This window comes from Grammomys surdaster, unplaced genomic scaffold (assembly GCF_004785775.1).
Source record: "Grammomys surdaster isolate TR1022 unplaced genomic scaffold, NIH_TR_1.0 229, whole genome shotgun sequence".
Classification (NCBI taxonomy): domain Eukaryota; kingdom Metazoa; phylum Chordata; class Mammalia; order Rodentia; family Muridae; genus Grammomys; species Grammomys surdaster.
The window spans coordinates 3,331,931-3,359,737 of NW_021604674.1; the positions used below are offsets into that span (position 1 = coordinate 3,331,931).

Consider the following 27,807-nt stretch of genomic DNA (forward strand, 5'->3'; position numbering starts at 1 on the left):
AGAAGGGATAGAAACTTAATACAGTACTTTAATGAACGTTAGCATATTAAGACGATAATTCATATACTGTGAGCATCGTTTTCTCCTTCCCTGGGTTCGAGTCCTCTGACCTGATGAGGACAGATACGCCCCACTCCACCTCCACCAGACAAAACTTCTACTCTACCAACTCACCTTTCTCTCACAGCCCCCACGGACACCTCAGGAGAGCTTTGATTCATGGTTTTTAAAAAGGGCGATCGGCTATGGAGTGGACCAATTGAGATTTTTAAGAATAATGAAATGGGGGTGGGGTGGGGTCAGTAAAGTGCTCGCTGCAAAGGCACGAGGAGTTGAGCTCAGCTTCTGTACCCATGTAAAAAGCTTTACAAGTGGGGTGCATATTTGTACTCTCAGTGCTGGGAAGGTGAAGATGGGGTTACGGGGTTCCTGGGGCTTGCTGTCCAGCCAGCCTAACCAATCAGGTAACCTGGGTGCCAGTGAGAGAGAACTTATTACAAAAACATGGTAGCTTGCTCCTGGGGAGTGACACCCGAGGCTGACCTCTGATCTCCCCACACATGTCTGTCTACATACATGATCACTCACACAAAAATTAAAATTACAAGTCAAACAATTTAAGAAGACAAATATAAGCAATAACATGCTTAAAAGCCATCTGGGAGGGTTGGGGAGGGGTCAGCCTAGTGACCTGAAATTGATCCCCGGGACCAGATGTGGTAGCCCACACTTGTAATCCCCATCCTGGATGTTGGAGCTTGTGGGCTAGCTAGCCTGTGGTACGTGGAGATGGAGCAAAACCAAAAGAGACCCTTCTTTAGTGAGGTGAAAAGTAATAACTGACTCCCAATGGTTGTCTTCTGTCATCCACGTGTGTACAGTGGTATGTGCACACACACACACACACATCCCAGGTACTCACACCACACACTCTCTCACACAGACTCACACATACACATCATGGACACTTGCACACACACACACATCACAAGCACACACACATACACATATCACAGGCATACATACATACACTCTCACATACATAAATCACAGTCACCCACAATACACACACACAATACACATACACACACATATCTCTCAGGCACTTATACTATACACACATACACACACACACACACAGAGTGGGGGAGGGAGGGAGAGAGAGAGAGAGAGAGAGAGAGAGAGAGAGAGAGAGAGAGAGAGAAATTTCATAGTCACACCTTACACTCAACACACACAAAGAATAAAATGTGTTCTCTTTCTTTTCTTCTAAGGAAAACCCATCTGGCTTTGTCTAAATGTGGTGTTGGCCTGTTAAGGTGGGAAACACACGTTACTCTTCAGTCTGTGATTTGTGGTGTAGTCCTATGAGTAAGATACTGACATCATACACTTGAACAAGTACTGATTTGCTTTTGTTAAAGCCAGCTAGAGCCAGAATGACCTGGGCTTCTTATCAGTGGTAAGTCAATCTGACAACAGGCAGGGTGCTGTGGCTAGGCCATGTGGAACTGAAAAGAGGCCTGGTGTGGAGTGAGCCAGCATCTGAGACCAGATCAATGCAATGCATCTCCCATATTACCTAGTGTCCTAGAGGACAAAATCACCCTGGTGGAGAACAAGTTCTGTGGTAGCCCAACTGTTGTGCTTCTCTCTCTCTCTTTCTTCTCTCTCTCTCTCTCTCTCTCTCTCTCTCTCTCTCTCTCTCTCCCCCTCTCTCAAGCCTTGCCTAAGTCCTTCAATTCTTTGAGCCACTGTATTGTTGGCAAACAAATGGACAGACATGAATAATTTCATAGGTTAGGCTTATACATGATATATCCCATACAGGTCTATTTAAGAAACGACTGTATGTTCAATATTTCTTTTCCTTCTTTACCATTTTTTGAGACGTGTATATAAAATTCCTAGGATTGTTTTAGAAACATCATAATGAAAGGCAGGGTTTCTGCCTTCAAAATTATAATGTCAGAGATCACAACTAATTCACACACAGTGTGGAGACAAAGATGAAGACAATGATGGAATAAAAAAAACACAGTGAAGTTACACGATACAGTAGGGGACAGTGGTGCTTGTGGCTAACTGGAAAGAACGGGCTTGAGTGTATACAAAGCCTGTCTGTTCATCTTTTTATGCAGCTGAATGGCTGGTAACCTGTGCTGATTCAATTTGTTAGGTTTCCTTCCCCAGAAGAGGGCAGTAACAGATGACTAAGCAGGCTTGGGGAGTAAAAGGAGACAATTATATACTCTGACCTCAATTCCTTCTTTTAAGAAGTTTGAGATCCATTACTAAGGTTTACTTTCTCATCATAAAATCATGATGGTGGAGGAGGGCATGTAAAAGAAAACCTGATGTGTGTGTGTGTGTGTGTGTGTGTGTGTGTGTTCACTCGTGTGCATCTATCTGTATGCATATGTGCATGCAAAGACTATGTTTTGAGAAATGCCTGGAAGGACTAATCTCAGAGATATTTTGACAGTGAGGCTGAGTTGGGCAAGATGCAAACCCAGATACAGCTTCTGGGACCTTTGAACTGAAGGAAGCACTGCCTACTGTCGGTCCTGCAGTCCTACGCCTCACCTCTCAGCCAGCCAGGCCTGTTTTCTGGGGCGTTGCCTGGATACAGAAACTGGTGAGAACATGGGGAACGCTAACTTGACCTCCTACACTCGGGACAGGAACAGTTCAGTCTGACTATAAGCTGATTTCCTTTAAAGGAGGTGACACTCAGCCTAGGATCCCTACTAATGTGACACAGTAAATAGGCCAAGATGATAAGATGTGAGGGTAACGGGGACACTTTGACCTGTGGTTCACAGAAAAATAAGCGTCTCCCACGGACTGCTCCCAAGGTTCTAACAGATGGGCCACGGTCCCAAAAGGAAGCTACAGGGGAAGAAATGCCAAGGTCTTGGCTCTGCAGCTCTCCTCAGGGAACTAACAAGCTCCAGATGCATAGGACACCAAAGGAAACCCAGGTCACTGCTCCTTCAGTCTGTGACTGACAAAGAACTCAGTGTTAGGCCTCAATGCGTGACATGGAACCACTTCTAAGCCATGGGAATGACCTGGCAACTACATGCTATACCTGGGGCCTGTGGGAGTTGAGAGCCAAGCTAGCTAAGTTAGTTAAGTGGTGTCAGTTAAGAACCTCTTCGTCACAGTGTTCATCTGGAAACATACAACTGGCTTTAAAAAGAGGAATGGAAATGTTTTCCCCACAGCCTGGGCCCCCATTCACAGCCACATGCCTCTGTGGTGAGTAAGGATCCTGCTGGCTGAGAGGCTCAGCAGGGACGCTCACATACACAGCTCACCAGATTCCTTCTCTGTGACAGGGACATCACCACAGGGATTGGTGGAAATCCCCTTCACAAAGGAAGGATCTGTTGGAGGCTTGAAAATCAACTGGACACTCGCTGCTTCTGCTTCTGGGGACTGTAAACGGCCAGCCCTGCCTTCTCTGGGAGGAATCATTGCCTGCAACTGGGCTGGGGCCAAAAAAACCTTTCCAAACCTCAACAGTTCCCAAATCCCCCGTGGAAGATCTGAAAAGACCAAGCTATCCCATTCTTTGAAGGTCCTGGCTCTGGTTGCTTGAGTTTGTCATTTTGGCCAGGCCTGTGCCACTTTGTGTGGATTCCCCACACCTCCTCGGGCCCATCAAGTTCCTCCCTGGTCTTGAGAATACGGAGTGAACCAAGCATGCTCCTTAAGACAAACCAGATTGCCAGGAGAAGCAAGGGTACAGACAAAGGTTCTCTGAAAAGCCAAACTTTCTCCTAGAAACCTTCTAGACAGAGTGTGTACTTTTTTTTGCCTCAGATCTAACAAAGGACCCTGCTGAATTTATCAGGTTCCTTACCCTGGATATCTAACTGACAACCTTTAATAACTGGTCAGAGTCATTATTCCCCCACATGACTGAGGATCACCCTGGCCTGCCTTCAGCAAAAATCCTGTTAGATTGGTTTAGCCAGAATTTCCCTGTCTCGGATTATTTCCTCTCAGGAATTTTTCATCCATTGACTCCTTCCTGCCCCTTGGCTGTAAGTTCGATGTGGCTGAGCTGTGTGGGTCTTGAACCCCATCTCTCGCTTCTACTGAAGTTCAACTAGCCCTGGCTCCTCTACCTGTGGTGATGGGCCTGGGTACTCCTACTCTACAAGTAGTAACCCATGACACAGAGGGGTTTCTGCCTGGACACAGCTGTAATAGCAGGTCATGAAACCAGAGTCCCTTACCAAGGTGATAGTTCCTCAAAGGACACTCCCTCAGTTCTCTGATTCACTTGCACCAGAGGGACCCATCCTCACTGGTCTCTGATTCTCTTCCCAACTGTCCCTCAGAATACACCTCTCAAAGCTCACAGGAGCAGCAGCAGCAGCAGCAGCAGCAGCAGGAGCAGCAGCAGCAAGTACTTGGGATTTCCCGAAGACTAGAGTTGGACTATTTCTTAAGGTGATTCTTTTTCTTTCCTTTTTTTTTATTTTTATTTTTTGTGTATTAGTGTTTTGCCTACATGTATATTAGTGCCCTGTATGCATTCTTACTGACAATGGAGGCCAGAAGAGGGAGCTTAGTCCTCTGGAACTGGAGTTACAGATGGCTGGGACCCACCATGTAGATGCTGGGAGCTCTACAAAAGCAAGCACTCTTAACCATTAACCTCTCCAGAGCCTTGAGATGATTCTTATATCCATGGCCATACCAGAAACTCTCATGGGGCCTGGAGAAGGTGGCTGGCAAAGCAGGATCAGGAAGCAGAGGGGGGTCTATGGTATCTAAAAACCATTCTCTCTGATCACACAAGGTCACAGATGAGAGATGTGTATAGAAATCCAATTATTTCCCAGAACAGACTGTAGTCAACAGAACTGCATCAATATCTAGACATCTTTCTTATGGCCTTCCCTTCTTGACTTCTAAGACAGACCAGGAATCTTAAAGACAGTCCTGAAGCTTTCTTCCTGAACATTTAAAGGCTTCATGGGCTTTTAAAAAAAACAAACCCAAAAACCAAAATGCAGGCATAGTGGTGCTCCACCATGTTCCCAAACCTGATGTGGCCAAGCCTTCCCTGCATTCTCCACAAACACCACACCCTCAATATTATTTCTTAAAAATGGCTGTAGTCAAGCAGGTGAGATGGCTCAGCAATAAAGGCTCCTACCTTCAAATATGATGGTTGACTTTGATTCCTGCAAGTTGCCCTCTGATTTCCTCATGTGCACTATGGTATTTGTACACACACACACACACACACACACACACACATTAAATAAATAAATAAGAGCTGTTGCTGACACACATTAGGCACTAGTGAGTGTTTGTGGGATTGGTGAGTGGACTGGCATTATAACTGAAGATAGTCCAATGTCTCTGAAAATTGTTTATAAGTTATAAAGCTTCTTTGCTGAGGAGGAATGGAGTCATCCTGGCTGCCGTTATTATGAAGCGTTTTTCTCCTTCCACTCTCCACATCCTGGCTGCTGTTATTATAAAGCAGTTTTTCTCCTTCAGCTCTCCACACATCTTCCTCCAGGTCCATGCTCCGTGCTGACCTACACACAGACCACAGTGGAGTCCCCAGGACTTACAGGAACTTCATTGCTCTTTATCAGGTCCTGTAGCTCAGTCTCTTATTAGGATTGGGCTGTACACTGCTTTAAGTTACCCCCATATCGTGTAAAACAGTAGTTTCTTTAGGCTGCATCTTGCCTGGAGAGATTCCATTCCCAGGCAGCTTTGACTCCATTTTGAGGAAGCAGGATGACTCTGCATCTGGGTGGACTTGTGAATGGCACCGTCTGTCTGGCACCATCTTCACAGCACAGACTGAAAAAATGACCCATTCCTGGGAGTACAATGGGTGTGCCCTATAAATTTCTCAGGTCAGTTGAGACTGTAGGGGCAGATGGGCATATTAAAATCACAGGAAAAAAAAAGAAGGCAAAGACCTCATCAGACACACCAGACCAAGGATTAACCCCCTCACGTGGAAATGGATGGACCTCTAACACAGTGATGGTGACCTGTCACCGGACTACCTGCTTTGTGGTCTAGGGACAGACAGACAGACAGGAAACTTCCCTCTGTCCCCAGGGTTTCAGTTTCATTGGGCCCCACTCCCACCACTGATGCTGCTTACTGGAGTTGCCGTTGGCCTGTCTGTCCGTTCACCCATCTGGACCTGCTCTCCATCCATCTGCTCAGCTGTCCGTCCACCCAGACCAGGCCTCGCCCTTCTCTTCTCACCACTGCAGCTCCACTTAGATCCTGCAGCAGCGTCTCTAGAATCCAGCAGACTCACAGCTCCTCCAGCCTCTTCTGCAGCTGGCCTTGATTCCTGTCTCATACCCTTCACGGCTCCTTTGCATTTCTCTCTGTTTCCCAGCTTTGCCCTCTAGAAGTTCTTTGAAATGCCTCAACTCCTTTAACTTTAGGTAGCTATTCTGTGGTGTAACATGCATGCATACATACATACATACATACATACATACATACATACATACATACAAAACTAGATAGGCCTTGACTGTGTGGTCCATAACGTGATCTGAGAGTTAATATTAGTAATTAAGGTTGGAATAAAAAAAAAACCTGTGATTGTCTTAGTCCTAGCTGTCAAGGAAAATGGAATTATCTGGCAAGCCGGGGAGCCACCATACCTTATGACATTACTGTTATTTCATAAATCTTAACACTGTGGAAATACACAGACATGTCCGTCTATGTTTCTGACATAGGATGCTTACAATACCTCTCTGGTATTCGAAGATACTCATCAGCAAGTGTTGGTCTTGTGCTGCTCTGCTGAAAACGAAGGGTTAGGTTGTTTTGTTTGTTTATCAAAACTAGGGATTGCACTGCACAGTACCCCCTGTGTCTACTCAGGTTCTCGTGCAGCTGATGGGGCTGTTTCCAGAAGACAAACTGTATAGCCTTCAGCTGTCTGACCTCTCACCAAGCACTCTCAGAAGAGGACTGAGGACAGAGCACCTATGTCATTCTCTGGAGGGAGCCTCAAAGCTATGCGATGTAACAGGACATAGCCTGAAAGGTAAGATCTCTGACATACAAAGAACCAAAACGTCTCCCAAGCAGGACCACACTTTTTCCAGAAAAGAATTTTTTTTCATTCTGAGCCACAGATTTCCTGTTTTCTCCAACTGGAAAGCACTTTTGCTTGGGAAGTTTGTATATTTCACAACTTAGCTTTATTGTTTTCATTTTCTATTTCACATTTCCTCAAACCATATGTGTGTGCATACATGCATGCTTATATACTATACGTGTGTGTGTGTTCACATGCATGCTTACATACTATATGTGTGTGCCTACACATGTGGGCTTACACACTTGTGTTTACTGGGCTATCTTCTCACTCTCACTCTCAACTCGAGTGTGTGCAGACACTCACACACAGAAGGAAAACAAACCTCAGAGGGTCTGGCCTCTGTAAATGAGGAGCCCCAGGTAACTCCATCCATTTCCACTTAAGGAGCTGCGTGACCCTGGTGATTTGCTGAACCTCTTGAGCCATATTTCTCTCATACGTCAACTGAGGATATGACTGACTGAGCTGTTACAAAGATTAAAAGCAGTTACATGTGGAATAGCTGTAGCCTAATCTCTGGATTTCTATAAACCCACAAAAACAGAGATTGTATTGTTCATCAGGAAATTGAAGTAGTGTTTCTCTAATTATATCAGGTGTGCCCCAGCTAGCCTTCACCGAGGAAGTACTGTAGTTCCCATTGTAAAGATGAAGGAACTTCTTAAGAATTACCCAACCAGTGAAAGACAAAATGAAATCCCAGCAAACTCTGGGATCAGGCAGCTGGCCCCTCTGCATTTTCTTATGCAAGAACTTGGTAATTCTCCTTTTAGGTCTCTTGCTAGACTTCCTGATTATCTCCTTCTTATGCACAATATAGCAAATCAGAGCCTTGCCCAGAGACTGACATTCTGATACTGTTGATAACTTCGCTCTGTGTGTGTGTGTGTGTGTGTGTGTGTGTGTGTGTGTGTGGTGTGTTGGGGGATGTGGTCGTGGGTTTGCATGAACATGTACACACATGCAAATGGGAAAAGAATGTTGGAAACACAGGTTCTTGCAGAGATAATTACAGTCGCTGTATCACAGACCTCATCATTTTCATTCTCCAGCAGCCCTGTGTGGCTCCTGTCTATAACTTCTCATCCCCACTGCCCACACTCTCCGCCATCTTTCCTAATCTACAGACTGGAACTCTGTAGCCTGTCTACCATTCATATCTAGTATCAATGCTGTCAGAGTTAGTTACTATTCTCCTCCTCTCCCTGTCTTCTGTATGTCTCCTCCTCCTGACTCCACAGCTTCCTGGCATCCCTAGAACCCCACCTGCATCTCTCCAGCTCTGGGAGACAGACAGACTCTGTCTGGGACCCTCTCACTGCGCTGTGCTAGGCTACTCAGCTGGCTCACATGATTTTCCTCCCTCTCTCAGGACCACAGCACTGTGTCAGGAACGTCTGATATCTGAACACTACAGCCACCTGTGATGCGCACAGGTTTTTAATTGTGTCGTGTGGAAGGGTAAACACAGACCCTGTAGTAATGCCTTCACTTAAGCAGATCCACTAAGCTATGGGTACTTTAAGGATGAGGATCCTGCTGCTGGAAAACAGCAAGCAATTTGCCCAAGACCACTTCCTAATAACCGAGAGCTGGATCTCTGACTGGCCTCGCTGTCTCCAGAGTATCAGCAGTAAACCTCTGTCCTCTTGCCTTCCTGTGAACCCAGTCTCCAGTTCTACATCTCTTCAATAGAGCACCAGCTTTCTGAGGGCAATTGCGTCCCTGGTGTTTGAACTATCCTGAGCCTTTTTTAGCTGAAACCAAGTTGTCTGAGAACTGCTCTAGAGAGCTGAGGTGGACGGATTCTACACAAGTGACCTGTTACTAGTGGCCTGTCATGATAGTCACAAGGTGACTGTAAGTGTTAAATGTCATCCATGTAGTAGTATCACAAACACACTTGTTAACTCGTTCCTTCAACAAACATTTATTGAGAGCCCCATGCGTCCTAGGCATTGTCACACTGTTCATGCTATAGCATTGACCAAGATGCATGTAGAGCCTACAGTCTAGCACAAGGAGGAAGTAAATGAATAACTTACACAAGAGCCTTGGCGATGGAGCAGAATGCCAAGCTAAACACAGCACCTACGGGGAATAACACGTATGCTGAGCTCCTATCTTAGACCTGGCCTAATATCTTCTTTCCCACATCATTCCTGTGCTCATTAAGAGCTTCGTAGAACTGGGTGGTGATACAGTGAGAGGCCTGGTGCCCGTGCTATGGTTCAGGGATCCGAGGTGATAAGGACCAAAGACAAGTCATCACGTTTGCAATGTAAGGGAAAGAAACAACAATAATAACAACAAAGTAACAGCACTCTCAGTGTCAGAGTATTCCTTTATTTCCCGGACTCCTTCTTTAAGAAGCCTTTTTTTTTTCTTTCTGCTAGATAGTAAGTCACTTATGTTCTTACACTGCATTGGTCAAAGTGTGTCCAAAGATAGTTTCACATCTCATTTAATCTTCACACTGACCTTAGGAGAGCGGAGGAGACTCAAGGCTGAGAGACTTTGAGGACCCCGGTCCCTGTCATCCACTGGAGTTCCTATAAAACAATGCCTGGGTAGCTGGATGGGCAGGAATGAGAGATTTCTAGGTCTTTGGATGTGGTGTGCACATGCATGTACACATGCACGCACACATGCATGCACATTAGAACAAGAAGCCCAGGAGGAGATGGCACCATGCAGGGATTCTCCATCTGCCTGCTCTGCAGGGGATGCTCTTTCCCTTACATTGCAAATGTGATGACTTGTCCCTGGCTTATTGGATGCCTGCTTGTAGCTACTGGGCTAGCCATGGCTCTCCCCTAAGTCCTTAACAAGTGAGGTTGTTGCTTGTGTGTAGCAGGAACTATCTTTTGTCTGGACAAATCCTTCCACTCCGACATCTCAGAATGGACTTCTAAAAATATTCCTTCATGTGTCTCCTCTCCCACCCTCATTCAATCTGAATGGCTAGTCTCAGATGATTGATGAAGGGCAGGTGGAGGCAGCATTAACAACCGACAGGCTCCCAGCCTGGAGCAATAATATCTCTGCAGCTGCTGAGTCGATGCACAGCAGGCTAAGCCCTGTGGGTGTGGCCACCTCACACAAGCTGGCCCAGGCTGCCTGGCACTGTTTGCTGACAGGCCTAAGCAATGGAACAGCAGACGCCAAGTGGGAACTTGTGTTTGTACTGCCAGTCTCCATGGCAACAGGTAAGTCACCCCAGAGAGCATTCTCAAATTGGTAGAAAAACCTCAACCCCACCTTGAAAAGCCATTCCTCCTTGGGCAGCCAGCAGATTCCTGAGGCCAAATCCCTAGCAGACAAACCAAACATGTAGATACTTTGTACAAACAGATGGCTTATTTCCAGATGGCTTTAATTCCTAAAATGTACAGGTAATTTGACTGGCATAGATTTGGGTTGGTGCAAATATCTAGAGAGCCAAAGGTTCTGCACTGTCAGAGTATGCTCTTAGTAAGGTACAGGGACAATGGAGACACACCCTCTGCTCCAAGCTAAGCTGACTCACGCCAGACTTTCAGGACAGTAACTGTACAGAGAAATCTCCAGGGCAGAAAGCTGATCTCATAAAAAACATTTGCCCCCATGACAGGGCCAAAGAGCCTAAAATCCGTTTTGTTCATTTTTTCAGGTGAGTAAAATTTAGTGTGTCTGGGATGGTGACATGTGCTGGCAAGTTTTATGTCAACTTGACACAAGCTAGAATTATTTAAAAGAACGGAACCTCAATTGGGAAAAAAAAAAGTATCAAAAAAATCTGGCTGTAGGGTATTTTCTTAATTAGCGATTGATGGGGAAGGGCCCAGCCCATTGTGGGCGGTGCCATCCCTAGGCTGGTGGTTCTGGGTTCTATAAGTAAGCAGGCTGAGCAAGTCAGGAGAAGCAAGTCAGTAAGCAGCACCCTTCATGGCCTCCACATCAGCTCCTGCCTCTGGGTTCTTGCCCTTCATGAGTTCCTGTCCTCACGGTGTTTGAAGATGAACTGTTATGTGGAACTGTTACGTTAAGTGAAATACACCCTATCCTCCAAGTTACTTTTAATTAATGTGTTTCATCACAGCAATAGTGACCCTATGGCAACCCGGAAGTTCCAACCACCCATCTACCACCGATTAGCTGAGGTTTTTTCAAACATCACCTGATGCAGGGCCTTGAAGGACATAGATCCACAGGCCAGGTGAGTTTTTCTGAAGAAAAGAACTGGCAGAAAATGCACTGCCTAACTGGATGGGCAGGCTGAGTGGGTATCCCATTGGAACCCTGGACTGGGAGGACACTCGGTGCCTTAGCCAGTGGGGGAAAGAAGGGGAGAGAGATGAATGTAGGACCTCAAAAGGACAGCATGGTTTCTGGTCAAGCACTGGCTGGAGATGGCCAGAGAGCCAACAGGTTTGAGACCTCACAAGTTTCCCTGCAAGAGATGGCATGCATTTCGCCACACTCCCAGACTCTAGGCTCCTGACATGAGGTGGAAGATCTCTATCGATCCACAGGCACATAGGGCAATGCCCCTATAGCCCCTCCACAGGTAGAGGGTGTAACTACAGGCCTCAGAGCCTCAAGAAATCTACATATTAATGAGATAACTAAAGGCCAGAGAGCATAGCCAAATAAGCATTCCTTCCCAGACCCTCCTCCTACTTGCAAAAAATATTTAACCTCAGTCCCACTCTGAGAACATAGGGTACAGCTTCATCCATTTTTCTCCATGACAATAAATGTTTTAAGATCATGGACTTCCTCTGTCTTTGGGGCCTGCCATGGGGGTCCATGGAGAAGGTCTTCAACTACCGAGCCACCATCTAATCTTCTGCTGAGGACTTCTCTATGTTCCAGCCACGGAGCCCACCAACTCAAGCAAGCAACTCGAGCTAGCCAAGACCCAGCCAAGCAAGTTGCCATGACCAAGAGTCTCATTTCCCTGCAGGAGCTCATCTTCTCCCCCTCTGCCCCTTTCGACTACGAATTGGTCCAGCCTGTATGCCCCATCTCAAGTCTTCCGGTAGCCTCTCAGCAGCACCTGGAAGCCCAAGGGTCTGAGATCAGTCGATCCCCACCTGCCTTCTTGCCCAGGGGTCCCTGGGGACCTCAGACTGGGATCTCTCCATGCTTGGAGTGGAGCTTTGTGGTTTTCCATAGCCAGTGTCCAACCAGCACTGCGTGGAGTGAACTCAGTTGAATTACCTGGGGCGGCACAAATGGGACCCACAACTGAGCCCAACAGAACCCACACCCGCATGTGAGCTACAGCTCCACAGATGAAGGAGTGACAAGGTCCAGCTTCATGTTTTTCCTAGTTTCTACTCATGTGGTCTTTATAGTGAACATGCTCTCATCTGTTCTTTGTACCAGAAACAAGAACAGCGTATCTCAACCACAGTCTGGAGATACAGGTCAGGGGGTAGAGAATTAGCCAAGTACCCTCCAAGTCCCAGATTCAATCCCTAGCATGGCCTAAAACTGGCCATGGTGGTGCATGCCTATAATCCTAGCACTTGGGTGGTGGAGGCAGAAGGCTAAGAACTTGACAGTCAACCTCAGTTACAGAGGAGGTTGACAGAAGCCATCTAAGGAAAGGCTATGGCGAGTAAATGAGTTTCTTGGAGATGGCCCACCATTTTGCATAGCTGCAATGGGTGCACTCTAGAGAGGCACAGACCCAGAGACTTTATCCCAGGATTGCTTCTCACTGCTGATAGTCTTTTCCTGACTCTATTACATAGCCTACTGAGTCCTGGGCAATAGCCCACCCTATTGAGCAAATTTCCTGAAAATCAATATGAAGAAGAATTTTCATGAATTAATGCTAGATAAATTAATGACTGTATAGAATTCCTTTAAAAATTTAAGGAGAAAGTTTAATGGTTTTAGTTGTTTCTGCCAGAAAGATGTAATAAAGTTAGAATCAAGAATAGAATGTGTCCCCTCCTAGAATAGTAAGTAAAGGCTTCATAATAAGGAAAACAATGAACTTTCTTTCATAAATTATACTAAGAATAGAAATAGGCTTGGAACAAACTCGTGATTAAGAAAAAAAAAATTCATTCTAGATCAGATCCAAGGATGAAGCCACAGGTGTGCACTATGATAAAGCCAGGCTATGTGAAACTGTTGCTCTGAACTTATAATGAGCTTATAGAATAAAACATTCCTTTGAACTTACTATAAATATCCTTCTGTAACTCCCCTTTTGTGTAGCATTCTATCTATAAGGTAATTTTATAAGGAACTTTTGTCTAAGAAGGTATAAATTGCCAGAGAAGAAATAAAGAGTGGCTTTTGAGGCTCTGTTCCATCCACCAAATATATACGTGTAGGGGTGTGTGTGTGTGTGTGTGTGTGTACATGTATATGTGTATGTCTGTCTATACATATGTACAGTTAAAAGTTAAAAGTTCTGAGTTTCTCCCTGGGCATTCTTGCCAGCCCCAGATAATTAAGTTTAGTATTGACCCTGTTGGTATCTGCAGGGCCTCTGTGGGCTGCTATCAGCATGACCTCAGTCACCAATGCCATATCCTTTTATGCTGCCTGCCTTGGTTAACCTCTGATGTCAAATATGGTTTTTGACAAGGGGTTCGAGGCTAGCCTAGACTACATGAGTTCCTGTCTCAACAAAACAAAAAATGAGGATGAAGAGAAGGCTCAGCAGATGAACAAGCTACTGAAAGGTGTCCCTTAGACCTCATATAGTGACACAGCATGCCCTCCCTGACCCTTCAATAAACAGTTGTTTATGAAAACCTGTATTAAGCAAGATATGAGAATTCCAAAATGTAGGTAGGTCTGCTTATAACAGAACCCATTATACTTCATTTGTTCCGACTAGAGAAAAGGATGAAGAGATTCAGAGAGACTGCACAGCCACTCTGTAGAAATGCACACACACAGCACTCGGAGTGAGAAGTCCACACAGAATGAAGACTGTATTTCATAGGCTGTGCACAAAATCTCCTGATGATTTAGGTCACATTGATCCCACGCTGAGATGACGTCATCTCAGATATGCAGGATTAAAACAGTAGGATTAGCTTCTCTGGTTTCGTTCTCATTTTACTAATGTAGTCCCTGGAAAACTTTATGGTACATGTGAGCCCTGTAACTATTCCTAATGGAGGGGCACTTGTCTAGAACACTGACAATGTCTCCATTAGTGGAGAGAGGAACACAAGGAAGAGAAGGGTGAATATACTGCTCGTGACAGTCAGAGGCTACTGTGGGTTCTACTAACCACTTCCCCAGAATGTTGAATTATGGGAACCAAAACTCTCTTCTGGAGGTTGAGGCGGTAGATTACTCTTCATATAATGGTTCAAAATTAAGACATGCAACATAACCTTAAAAGGCTAGGTTTGAGATGAGTGTGGTGGTGCACCCCTACAATCCCAGTGCTTGGAAGTTCAAGGACACCTTCCCCCACACAGCAAGTTTGAGGCCAGTTTGGATTACCTAAGACCCTGTCTCCAAAACAAACAAACAAACAAAATATTAAATTAATTTTTAGTTTATGAGAGTGAGTAGACCAGAACATTCCAGAATATGTAATTCCAGAACATATAATTTAATAAATAATTTAACTAAAACTTTTCAGTTGTAAGGGGCATGAGTAAGTGATAGAATACATTTTAAAGGCCCACAATTCTGAGACTGGAGAGATGGTCAATGGGTGAGGTGCTTGGTTCACAAGCATGAGTTTGGATCACCAGTGCCCATATAAAAAGCCAAGCTTTGTGGTACAGTGTAACCCTAATACTGGGGCCAGATCAAGTGGATCCTGAGACTCACTGGCCAGCTGGGCTTGTCCAACCAGAAAGCCCACTATTTAGTGATAGTCACTACCTCTGCAATAATAATAAACATAAAAACAGTTGAGGAAGACATTCATTCCAGTGTCAGCCTCTGACCTCCACATGTTTTGCACTGAGACTGGATATCACACACAGACATTACACATTACACACAACACATACACACACTATACACCACACACACATAGTACACACATATACACACCCTATACACTATACTATACTCACACACACCATATCACACATACTACATATCATACACACTACATACTACACTATACACACACTACACACTACACACACACACACACACTATACACTACATATACTACATACACACACTATACACAATGTTTACACACACTACACACACATAAACACATAATACACGCACAATATACATACTACACACACACATACACTCTTCAACAAAGCACTATCTGGAGAGAAGATGTTTGTCTAGGCTTTCTGACTCTGATGCCAGTGAACAAAAGATCCCAACAATTATGTTGACCATAGAACTTACTGTCTAAAGCAAGTCCCCACCGACAGCAAACCAAGCACTCTGCCGGGAAGTAGCCAAGCAAACCAGGGCACATGGTCTAACTTTCAACTCCCTAATCCTTCTGATTGTACCGAATGTGCCTAAGGCAAGACTTGCATTTTTACATGCACTAACACTAAAAGCCAAGGCGTTTCTTATAATTTACATGAAATTGAGCACTGAACTCTCTGTCTCCCAAATCTGTTATTAATGTAGCAGTACATCCAACAATGAACCTTATAATCATGGTTAGAAATAACATGCCTTTCCATGAGCTATGGCACACACATACACACACACACACAGAGACATACAGACACACACCCCACACACATACAGGCACACAGTCACACAGACACACACACCACACACACACACATACAGACACACAGTCAAACAGACACACACCATACACAAACACACACAGACACACAGTCACATACACACACGCTCTAGCAAAGAACACACAAGCTTAGAAAGGATCTTTATTATACCTAATGTAGCTGCAACTCAGATAAACGACTAGAGGTAAGGAATACAGTTGTCAAAGAAGGTATGTGGTAGACAGACTTGAGATGACTGAGTGTTGGACACTGTGTAGTCCTGAGGGAAAGTTCTGTGATTGAATAGCCACATCTGACATGGCTCACGAAGGGGTAAGAGCATAGGGGCATGGAACTGAGGCTCTAGTACATTAAAAGTACTACAGCTATGTCAATACAAATGGTAGAATGTGTAATTCGACAGTACAAATAATAGTAAGATAATACTATAAACGATAAAACTCTCTGGAAGCAACTCACTTATTTTGTCCAATCGTCTCAAAATCCTTGACAACAATCACCAGGGAGGATGAAGAGTCCAGTGGTATCCCCCTCAAGTCAAATTCCAAAATCTGTTCACAGAAAGGTTACAGAAACAAAGTCTGTTAAAGAGAATAGAGGACAAACTGGGCAGTAATCTCCACTAATAATCCTTTGAATTACTAAGTACTACAGTTTGGATGGTGAGAGAACAGAGTAGATAGAGACCCAGGGAGTGAGTGGGCCACTCCTGGCTTCCCGTTTTCTAGATCTTGGAGCTATAGATGGGTCACCAAACCTCTGACTCATAGTCAGAAAAATGAACTAAACTAACGCCTACCAAACTGTTGAGAAAATACTTCCTTCAGTGGTTATTTTTAAACCCTGCTCTTCTTGTGCATGGCTGGTCAACAGTAATGAATAACTAGAAACCCATCTTCTAAGATGCATTTCCTCTTTACTTAAGCCCCATGGTGGCCAGTGCTGCTGTGCAGTTGCTGTTGTTGTTTCTCAGATTCTCACTTTAATTCAGTAACTTGCTTTCTAGTAAGAGATGCAAAAGAGGTAACAAAGCACCATGATGCCTTTGATTGATTAGACGATCAATTGATTATTCAAAGTTAGCAACCTGTTGAGCCACCTTGTAGTGGCTTTGGAATAGAAGATGTCTGGCTCACAGTTCCTATGAGAATACATCCACCAATCTCAGAGAGTGTGGCAATGGCATTTCACTGAGGTTTGGATTCAGTAACAAAACAGCAGGTAGAGTGTTTTCTTGATCACTACATTTGCAAAATAAAGAGGGGGCACACACTGAGAACAAAATGGAGTAAGGTGGGTAGTGCCCTCAGGTGACAACACACCTCTCCCCTTGAGTCCTGTGGACTGAGAAGCAGGACAGATTAGTCCAACCTGGAAGGGACAGAAGCATGCAAATGTGTTTCTGCTTTGTTTTAGCCTCGGAGCTGTGTGCTAGGTGCTAGGAGCTCACAGCAACACAAGGGGCCTCGCGGGTCTGAAGGTTCAATTGGCTGTTTTGAGTTAGAGAGAGCGGACTTCCTCATAGCCTGCTGAGCCGCAGGGTTTCCCACAGAGGCTTCAAGAGGCTCCACAGCTTCCCCTCATTGATGATCAGATGTGGCCCTCAGATTTAGACTTATTAAAAGAGGCTGGCAGAGGGAAGGATTTAGGATGGATGAAAGGGAAGTTGCCCTCTGATGACTCAGGCAGAACAACAAAGACATTGCTCTGGTCCAGGGAGGTTTAGCCCAGCAGTTGAAAGAAACAATGGGGCTGGTCATCAAAAAATTAGTCAGACCGGGAAAATCCCACCCTGTGGGATGAATGAAACATTCAGTCTATCTGTAAAAACACTGAACTCTGAGCCACTTATAAAAATAGATATAAAGTCAACAGTGTTATGTGAGTGGTGTGTGTGTGTGTTGTGTGTGTGTGTGTGTGTGTTTTGGGGAGAGGGGCCGATATAAAGAAGCTACATGATTTCCCTTAAGTAGAATATCACATAGCCAAGAAAATTCTTTTGAGTTGAATGATACAAATAGATGTATGGTATATCATTGTAAGAAGAAACAGCAGCAATAGTCACCTCATTCCAGACAGGGTTGAGTTCATTATCAACTTTCTTTGTTTTCTTTTTCTCATCTGCAAAAAAAAAAAAAGCAAGAGATTCAATCAACTATAAATAACTAAAGATCATGGACCATCCATTTGGTTCCCATAAAAACCATTTCTCAGAGCCTCCTATGCCAACCATTTACCCCTTTGTCTGCCAGCCATGGGGGACACCTGAATCAGTTTTACAAAGGGAATAGCATTTGGGATCTCAAAACATCCCTCCCCCCCACCCCGCCGCCTCAAGATCTACATGGAAGGGATAAGGATCTAACATCATGGACGTGCCCTTCTGCTCCCCTCTCTCTCACGCAGCCTTCCAAGTGGCATCTCCATCTTGCTGCCGAAAGAATCCAAGGGACTGTCTTTTGAGAGGCTGGGGTGGCCATTTTACAGATTTATATACTGAGGCAATTCGATCCCATGTGGCCTGATGGAAACTGGAGATTTCAACTCTGAAGCCCTCTTTGCTCTGAATTTGGTAAGACAATAAGCTGGGCTCCCTCCCAAAGCCTCATCCACACCCTCATCCAGAAAGGAGTTCTATCCAGCACCAGTGGAGAATGTGGAGGTTCCCTTCATTCCTGGACCATCTTGTGAGACCTAAGATCTTTTTTCTCTGTACCTGAGCCTGAGATGAGAAGACAGATAAATCCAGCCAGTGCCGACGGTTTTCTTCAGGTCCCTGTCCCTATCCTCCAGTATATACAAGATAAAAAAAAGTTTGCCTCTGATGATCGATCGTATGCACTGAACGTATCGCCTCAGCTCTTGCAAGTAGTGTAGCTTTTACTATTACTGTTGCCATCTCCCCCTTTACAGCTAAGACAAATGAAGTTATACGACATATTCAAAATCGCCCAGTCAATAAGCGGAGGGGTTCCGGTTTGAATGCAGGCAGGGGTACAATGGCAGCCACACTTTGAGCCATGACTGACCATTGCTTTTGCTCTGCTGCTGAGGAATGTGGGAGGTGGTGGGTTTTGTTCAGCTGCTTGCCACATCTCAGTCTTCTCCCAGAACACAGTCCGCTTGGACTTGGGGGAAGGAGGGGACAGACGACTAACTACCTCATTCTTCCAAGACCTCAGCATAGCAATGCTGTGAGTCATGGCCCTCTCTCTGCTAAACATTAACTTTTCCACTGGAGTGGGCATCACATGATCCAGCTGGCTTTCTTTTCTAAGCTTCCCTCCTAGGGGAAGGGAAATAATGGGAGAAATAACCCGCCAGCCCAGGCTCAGGCACCTCACAGCAACATCTTCTAAGTGAGGTCTCTCACAAACTTTATGAACTCCTTCAATCCTCAACAGAACAAATACTTTTTAAAATACCATGTTCCAGGCATTGAGCTGGACTCTGAGAGAGATATAGACTCACCAGCCTGGATGTGCTCTTGGCCCACAAGTGGTCTAGTGGGGGTGTGTCAAGAGGTACTTGACTAGCAAAGGGTGGTTTTAGTTGCTATTGGAGGAATACGTAAAATACAAACTCAGGGGGGAGGGGAAGAAAGGTGATGTCAAGTTTGGGTATTAGAAAAGACCTCACAGAAGAAGAGGGAAAGTCAAGGTTGACTGACAAGGTGGAATTGAAGGAAAGCTCACTTGGAGAAGTGACACTGGGGTAGGGAGGCCAGTTAGTGGGTGGGCATCAGTCACATCTGGGGACTCTACACAGCACAGTTGTCTGGAGGCAAAGGGCCATGAAAGGCTGCATGGGAAGGCTATGGCCAGACACAGTTCAAAGCCTTGCTAACCTTCATTTGGCTGATAGAAGCTGGTGAAGGAAATAAGACATTAGAAGCCAGCCTGAAGGACTTTCAGAAGTTAGTAATCTGCCAAGGAAAACCAAGTTACCCCAAAATATCAACCGCATGCTGCTGAGCACGTGACCTGGGCAGATGCTGGGAACAATGGATACTCAGTGAAGCCAGACGGAAAGTGACTGACCACAGCCCAGGTAGAACTGTTCACCTGGAACTTCAGGAGGTTCCAGGCTGCTCACATGACACACATGCTGAAGGCATCACCTTGAGGGTGGAAACAGTGACAGCCAGGCATTGCTAAATGTTTACAGAGTCCTTTCATGAACTCTACCCAAGATCACAGAGCCAGGAAGAAGCCCTCTAGCCAGGCCTCATCTCATTCAAAGACCTTATATGTAACCCAGGCCCTCTCCTAACTTCCCAGCAAACCAGGAAAAAGGAAAGAGTGAGCATCAGCTCCTCCCCATCTGGAGAAACTCCATTGGATCTCTCTCAAGGAGGTTCTGATTTGTATCAAAGCGTAGATACATTGTATTTTATCAAAATCCTACTCTTAAACATAAACACATCAGTTCAAAAAAAAAAAAAAGCAGAAAAATATTTTCTTATCAGTAGCCACAGGCAGATATTTATTCTATCCAGTGTATTTTACCTCCTTTCTTCCTATCTAAGGTCAGAGTTGCAGGCTCTGGACATCAGATTAAATGACCGGAAGTGCCCTCTCTTGTCTCCCTATCACCTACGTCGCTAGGCTGCCACCTCTGCAGTTATTAAGATAAAGGTTCCTTCCTTTGGAAAGGAACTAAGCACTTTCATCCCAGAACAAAACAACAGACTCAAAAGCAGAACACTTTGGACCACGGCTGAAGGCATTCTTAAGGACATTTCCTGTTTTCTAATTAGTGGAGCCTGCTCCTGGCTCAGCTCTGAAAGGCTTAAGCAGTATGCCAGCCTCAGTGCCAGAGAACTACACATACACCCCTCTCTGTCTTCGTAGAATAATTCCTTTGTTGGTAACCGTTTCTACTTTGTCAGATCCTGTGACTGTTAATTCTGTCAGATGGACACAGCCAGGTATCACCAGGGAAGAGAGTCTCAAGTGATTGTGTACATTGGGTTGGCCTGTAGGTGTGTCTGTGAGGAATTCTCTTACTAAGTTCATTGATATAGGAAGACCCAGACATCTGCAAGCATTCCCTAGGCAGGAGGTCCTGAAGTGCATAAAGTGGAGAAATCTGGCAAGCAAGCAACATTAATTTCCCAAGGTCTTTGACCATGGATGTGTTATTGCTTCAAATTCCTGCCTCATTCCCTCAGTAATGGTCGGCAAGCTGAGGTTGTGATCTAAAATATACCCTTTCTCCCCTGTGATGCTTTCTGTCAGGATATTTTATCATGGCAACAGAAATGAAACTAGGACAGACCAGCAGATGAGCCCTGAGAGATTCCAACATTCAAGACTGAGCAGCTTATTCCATCTGTGCACAGAGGCCAGCTGCGATATGTAGATGGCCTTTACATTTTACAGTCAGTTGAGTCTGACTACTGTAGACTTACTTTCTCTACTAGTTTCTGTTTGGGTGTACAGTCCAGAGACAGCCCATCATGGCAGCCGGAGGGGTTGGTCACACTGCTTCTGCAGTCAGGAAGCAGAAGAAGAAAAAAATGGATGCTGGTGCTTGCCTTCGTTTTCCTTTTGAGTCACTCTGGAACCTCAGCCATGGAGTAACACCATTCACAGTTAGTGTGAGTGTTCTCTCCTCAGTTAACCCAGTCTAGGAAATCCCTCCCAGACATATCAAGAGGCCTATCTCCTAGGTAATTCTAGATTCAGTCAAGTTCCAGTTGGTTTTCACCATCACACTGTTCATTGTGTAGGTAGGCCTGGTCTAGACACTTCAAAGTCCTAAAAGTAGATCTGAAGTTCTCCAGAGAAGAAAATCTACCTCAAGATACAGTGGGAGCTCTGGGCCTGAGTTTCCAGCCCCTCCTCCCCTATACACTTCAGCACAGCAGCAATGTCACCCTGTGTCAAACATCACACCTGCTAGGGCACAAGCATATAAGCAACTGTCTCTGCTTTTCTTTTTCTACACACACATTTGTGCACACAGACACATACACACACATATGCACAGGCATACACGTGGTCACAAACACATACATACAGGCACATACATACACATGGGGACATACACAGGCACACACATACAAACACACACAGGCACATACATACACACACAAGGCACACATGCACACATGCATAAACACACAGGCACACAAACACACAGGCACACATACACATGTACACATACAAACTCATATATCCCCAACACCCTACTGTTTTTACAGAGAACCTGACCTAGTAATACTAATAACAGACATTGGTCTTAATAATAATATTTACAATGGTAATAGGTTTTTAAACACTTTCAAATGTATGCATCAGTGACCCTAAAACTCCTTCAGGGAAAGGACAGTTGTCGACCAGCTTTTCCTAACAGACTTTCCAGTCTCAAGGTGTTATCTTGAGTTCCTTGAGGCCTTAGATTTGATCACTAGTACTTCGTAAACCAAGCTTGGTGATTCACGTACATCATCTCAGTACTCAAGATGTGGAGGCAAAGGATCAGAAGTTCAAAATCACCCTTAGCTACAGAGCAAGTTCAAGACCAGTTTGGCCACATGATGTCCTTTCTCGTAAACAACAGCAACAAAAGAATTATGGGACGGGTGAAATGGCTCAGCAGTTGAGAGCCCTTGCTACTCTTGAAGATGACCCAAGGCTCTGTTCCCAGCACCCACAACCATCTGTAACTCCAGTTCCAGGGTATCTGGTACTCTTCTTCTGGCCTCCTCAGGCATCAGGCACACACATGGCACACAAACATATATGTACTCAGTCAAACACACATATGTATACAATAAAAATAAATCTAAAAAGCAAAAATAAAACAAAAAACAGAAAAGAAAAGAAAGAAAAAAGATCTTAGATTTGGCCCTGAATCTAAACTTGTTCTAAGTGGCTCCTTAGGGTTGGAAAGATAGCTCATCAGTTAAGAGCACTTACTGCTCTTGCAGAGGGCCTGAATTTCATCTCCTTCACCTGCTTTGGACTGCACACAACCACGGGTTAATTCTGGTTCTCAGGGGCTCTCCCTCTCCTTCTCCCTGCCCTCTCCCGCACAAATAATAAAAATCAATCTTAAAAGAATATGACTCCTTGAAGGTCATGGTTATAACTTATTCATACTGCCATTCAGGTGTCCCCACAGAGTGCTTGCTACTTAGTAGCTTCTCCATGATTTGAGAGACTAGGCCTCTTGAGTGTGTATAAATGTGTAGGGTTGCCTTAATGATCGAAAGAGAGCATGAAGTCTTCAGTGCTGAGTCTGAGCACTGAGCACACAGCAGCCATTAGAGTGTTTCTTATTAACACACCAGAACAGCGCACAGTTTTGCCTTCCCCAGGGCATTCCCAGGCCTCAGAGCTTCAAGGGACAGGGAGTACCCAGTGAAGGAAAGGACACCCTCGTGGAATAACCCCTTCATAGCTCCATTCCAGAAGTCAGTGGCCACCCAGGGCAGCTGGTACACAACGGTGACTATCCGGATTGCCAGTCAGCCTGGAAGCCACAAGAATGGGGTAATTTCACAAGGACCAGGGGCCAGAGCTGTCTGTAGGGGTTAAAAAAAAGGAGACTCCTCAGTCCCCAGGAATTAAAGGGAATCCTGGCAAGCCACTCAGGAGAACTCTCTGGAGGCATGTCTGACTTTTAAATTCCAAACTCTGGCTGCCCCAGTGCTTCACAGAGATGTTGCCAAGCAAGTTCAAAGAGACATGCATGGGCCAAACAGCAACCACTCTACAAGAGAAGTTGCTTTGTGTGTTCTGAGGCAGCCAATAACATGAACACAGGAACACCCCAGGCCAAAGCAGGCTGGGTTCCTGTCCCTCTCTCTGCAGCCCATGCCCCAGTGGCCTCTGAGATGTCCTTTTGAGTTTCAAGCTCCCGAATAAAATGATAGTTCTCCAAGGAACTTACAATAAGGCTTGGAAATATGAAAGACTCACAAAAGCTCCCTACTAAAAGCCAACCGTGGGAATGGTATCTAGCTTTACTGGCTGCTAGGCTGATTTTAATATGTGAGTTTCCACCCTGTGTGGGCACTTTAAATACACCCATACCTAACTACTGGGGTACCAGTGTGTCCACTTTATAGACCTAGGAATGGGTGCCCATTTTACAGACATAGGAATGGAAGCAGGTAAAGCTAATAGACTTGCCCAAAGTTGCTTGCAGGGAAAAGGGTAAGACAATCCTTTGCCCCAAGTCACCTTCATTTCTTAGCCTGGGCTCTTAGATGCCACTGTAAGCTGAGGAACCAAGCAACCTAGTGGCTTTTTCAAGCCTTCCCAGTGAAGAGACCTGCTTCTTCCCTCTCTATCCAGATGTCTCCACTAGGAAGTCCTGGTACCTAATATTCAGTCATATTCTTTCATGTTTAGGGTTCATAATCTGCCAGACACTCTGGTAAGGGCTGGCTAGAGGTTACCTTTTCTTTTTTAATTTTAATTTTAAATTTAATTTTAGTTTTTTTGAGATAGAGTCTCATGTTCAGGCTGGCCACAAACTTGGTATATAGCCAGAGATGACCCTGAGGTCATCCTACCTCAGCCTCCTACACTGTAGGATTACGTATATGTCTTTAGGCAGAAATTAGGAAGGCCCTCCTGAATGCTAAATAAGTACTCTACAGAGAGAGAGAGAGAGAGAGAGAGAGAGAGAGAGAGAGAGAGAGAGAGAGAGAGAGAGAGACAGAGAGAGAGAAGAAGAAGGAAAAGGAGGAAGAGGGGAGGGGAAGAAGGAGGAAGTGGGGAGGGGAAGGGGAGTGGAGGAGGAGGAAGAAGACGATTTGACCTCTTCCCACTACGTTCATTTAAGGCACACACACACACACAAAGTTAATCCAAGGTCACTTGCTAGTAAGAAACAATGGTAGAATTTGAATACAGCTGTTTCAGCTCTTGGAACACTCTGACTTCTGACTGGTGTATATCTGAGACAGTTTGCTAGAGAGTGAATTCAGGCTGGTCCTCAGCAAATTCAACTGAGGACACAATTCTTAGGGGTCCTCAGAGCCTCCTTAAGAATGGAGATTCAAAAGCTCACCAGACATGAAGGCAGCAAGGATCCAATGAAAGAGTAAAACTGTGCCTAAGACCGAGGGATGGTCCTGTGAATCAGAATTAGTAACTGCTTCCATTAAAGTCCCTACCAAAGACATTGTATCAAAAGGAAGCGAAGAGCCCCAAAAGAGAATTTTGAAAATGAAAGCAAAGTAGAAATTGTGACCATCAAGACCCTGTTATTCCCAGGAGGAAAAAAATGACTGGCTGGAATTTATCAGGAGCCTCAGACCCCGAGTTCCACAATAGGCTATCTCTCATCCCACAGTTACTCTATCTCTTTAAGAAGAATATCATCATTTCCAAGAGTTTTAATACATTCTCAGCCCTTCCACGTTATGGTGCAGTTGACTCTGGCCTCTAGCTCCTGTGAATAAGCTGGCTGGTTGTTGGCTACAGATCTGAGGAAGGACAGGGAGTCAGGGGTGGAGGTGGGTTGCTCATGGTCATTGGAACCTAGGAAGGATCAGAGGGTAGAATTAAAGAGCGAGATTCCATGCTCCAAGAGGAGTTGTGCTCTGAGCTGAGGGGACGATCATGACGATCATGGACCCCAGAGGCAAGTCCAGGTTCTGTACCTTCTCTGCCTCTTCCTGTCTACACAGGTTTGTTCTCCCTCCATCTCACCAAGGTGCACATTGGCACCTACAAAACTTATGTAACTATCCCCCAAGCAGCTCCTGGGGCTGTGAACAACAGATGAAATCACACCCATGAAATGTCTTTGCGCATGTAAATGTTTGGGGGTATGGGCTTCTTCTTCAAGGTATGCCACTTATAGAGAGAACATTGGGAGTCTCAGACAATGCTGTGAGTCAGAAGTGTCCAGACCAAAGGCACCAGTGTCCAGGGACTAAACCCAGTAGGGTAAGAAACCCCAGGGCTAAATTTCCTAAGGTGTTTCATGCTTTTCATCCCCAAAACTCAAGACATGTAAGCAGGGTGATCTCTCTGTGTGTTAGAGGCCAAGATGGTCTACATAGCAAGTAAGTTCTAGGACACCCAGGGCTGTATAGTGGAGCACTGTTAGACAACAACAAGAATAACAAAAAAGGCCAGGAAATTAAAAAAAAAAATCAGACACCTCTGCACCAAGTTAGACTGAGGAGGAGGAAGCTAGGCTAGGAATGAGCAGATTCCATGAGGTTCCCTCAGGCTGGGAATGCCTGGAGCATTACAGCTCTTAGAAGAGAAGAGAGGAGGTTTGGGCAGCCTGCACAATGTGGGCAGCGGAGGTCCTGGGTCTCTTGTCCGTATGGAGACAATGACAGTGGTGGTGACAAAATCAGAGGCTGAGGTGGCATGAACCTGGCCAGCCAAGTGGTCCAAGATCCAGAGGTGAATGCTTTGGGAGAGAGAACTCTTCCCCAAGTGTTACGACTCAATAAAGACAGACATTCTCAGATGAGCCTTGGTGAAGTAACTTGTGCTCTTTATTCTATATAGACAGGGACTATATAAACCTTGAGCGATGGGGTGAGATTCAGGGGGTAGATGTTTCCCATCGACTGAGTTTGAAACGTTAGTGATGCTCTATTTGCATGGTGAAGGACTCCAGGTGCTACTTAAGTAACTGACTGCCCACGGTGGGGTGTCGTGGTTATGTCCCAGAGCAGGTTCTGAGACAGGTAGGGAGCAGCTCCACTCCTGCCCATCTCAGATCTCTGAGATTCTCGGGGTCTGAGCTCACACTACCTTGCCTGTCTGGTAGCATGGCCCACCTGCCCTACACTGTACTTCTTTGGAAGAAATAAGAGTGCCCACAGAGCCGTGGATAGGAGAGCGTTGGCCACATAGCGGACATAGCTGAGATAACATTCAGCTCTGCATAGACAACAACAGTATGATGCCTCAGCCGAGGAGGGTGTGGTGGTAAAACCCACCTCTGCCTGAACCTGCTATGAGACTCTCACCTAGATACTTAACCCACACTACTCAAGACAGCTTCTCCAGCTGGAAAAGATTTCACTTCGGGGCTGAAGAGAAGGCTCAGTGGGTAAGAGCACGTCCTGAGCAAGCATGGGGACTCAAGCTGGGATCTTCAGAACCCTTGTAAAAGAAAATGGATGTAGATGAATGTCCCTGTAATCCTAGCAGTTGGGGATGGAACATAGAAAAGGCTCCATGTCTTCTAGTCTAGCCTAGCCTAGCCTAAAAACTTCAAGGCTCAGTGAGAGATCGTATCTTAAAGGATAAGGTAGAGAGCAATAGAGAGGACACTCAGTGTTCTCCTCTGACCTCCACACGCTCATGCAAGCATACCTACCTGCATATACACATTAACAATCACACACACGCACACGCACGCGCACATGCACGCATACACTCATGTGCACGCACGCACACACACACATACACACGCACATGCATGCGCATGCATGTGCATGAACACCTTAAAGAAAGATTTTATTGTCAGGAGGTGGTGGTGGATCGTACCTTTAATCCCAGCACTTCAGAATCAGAGGAAGGTGGGTTTCTGTGATTATGAGGCCAGCCTGGTCTACAGGACAGCCAGAGCTACACCTAGAAATCTTGTCTCAAAGACCACACACACACACACACACACACACACACACACACACACAAACTTTATATATTTTAGGTGATTATAATTAATTAATTAATTAATTAATTAAAATGAAATTAATAAATAAAAGTGAAGCAGTTACACAGTCCATAACAGCTGTCAAGTTATCGCCATCAATGTGACCTGCAAATGAGGACAACTTTCCAGCCTTAAAACAATTGATTCATCGAACCCTGCTCCGCTTATGGCATTTAGGCTGCCCATGGGCAGGATCCAAGCCTAGCTTGCTCCACACTCTCCAAAGAGCTAGAAGATGCCTGACCTAACAGCCTTCACCCAGAGTTACTGAACAATCATCTCTGTAAGGTCCAGGCAGAAGCCATCAAAAGG

The 27,807-nt window shown here is 45.2% G+C and overlaps 1 protein-coding gene across 2 annotated transcripts in view; it reads right to left on the minus strand.

The window, feature by feature from the left end:
- Myof (myoferlin) overlaps positions 1 to 27,807 on the minus strand; it is a 146,438-nt gene that overhangs the window by 105,526 nt on the left and 13,105 nt on the right. For both annotated transcript variants that reach the window (XM_028773469.1, XM_028773470.1), the window contains exons 2-3: positions 17,909 to 17,964; positions 16,303 to 16,394 (exon numbers count right to left, since the gene is read on the minus strand). In XM_028773469.1, coding sequence (XP_028629302.1) covers positions 16,303 to 16,394; positions 17,909 to 17,964 — 148 coding nt within the window. The remainder of the gene's footprint in view (positions 1 to 16,302; positions 16,395 to 17,908; positions 17,965 to 27,807) is intronic.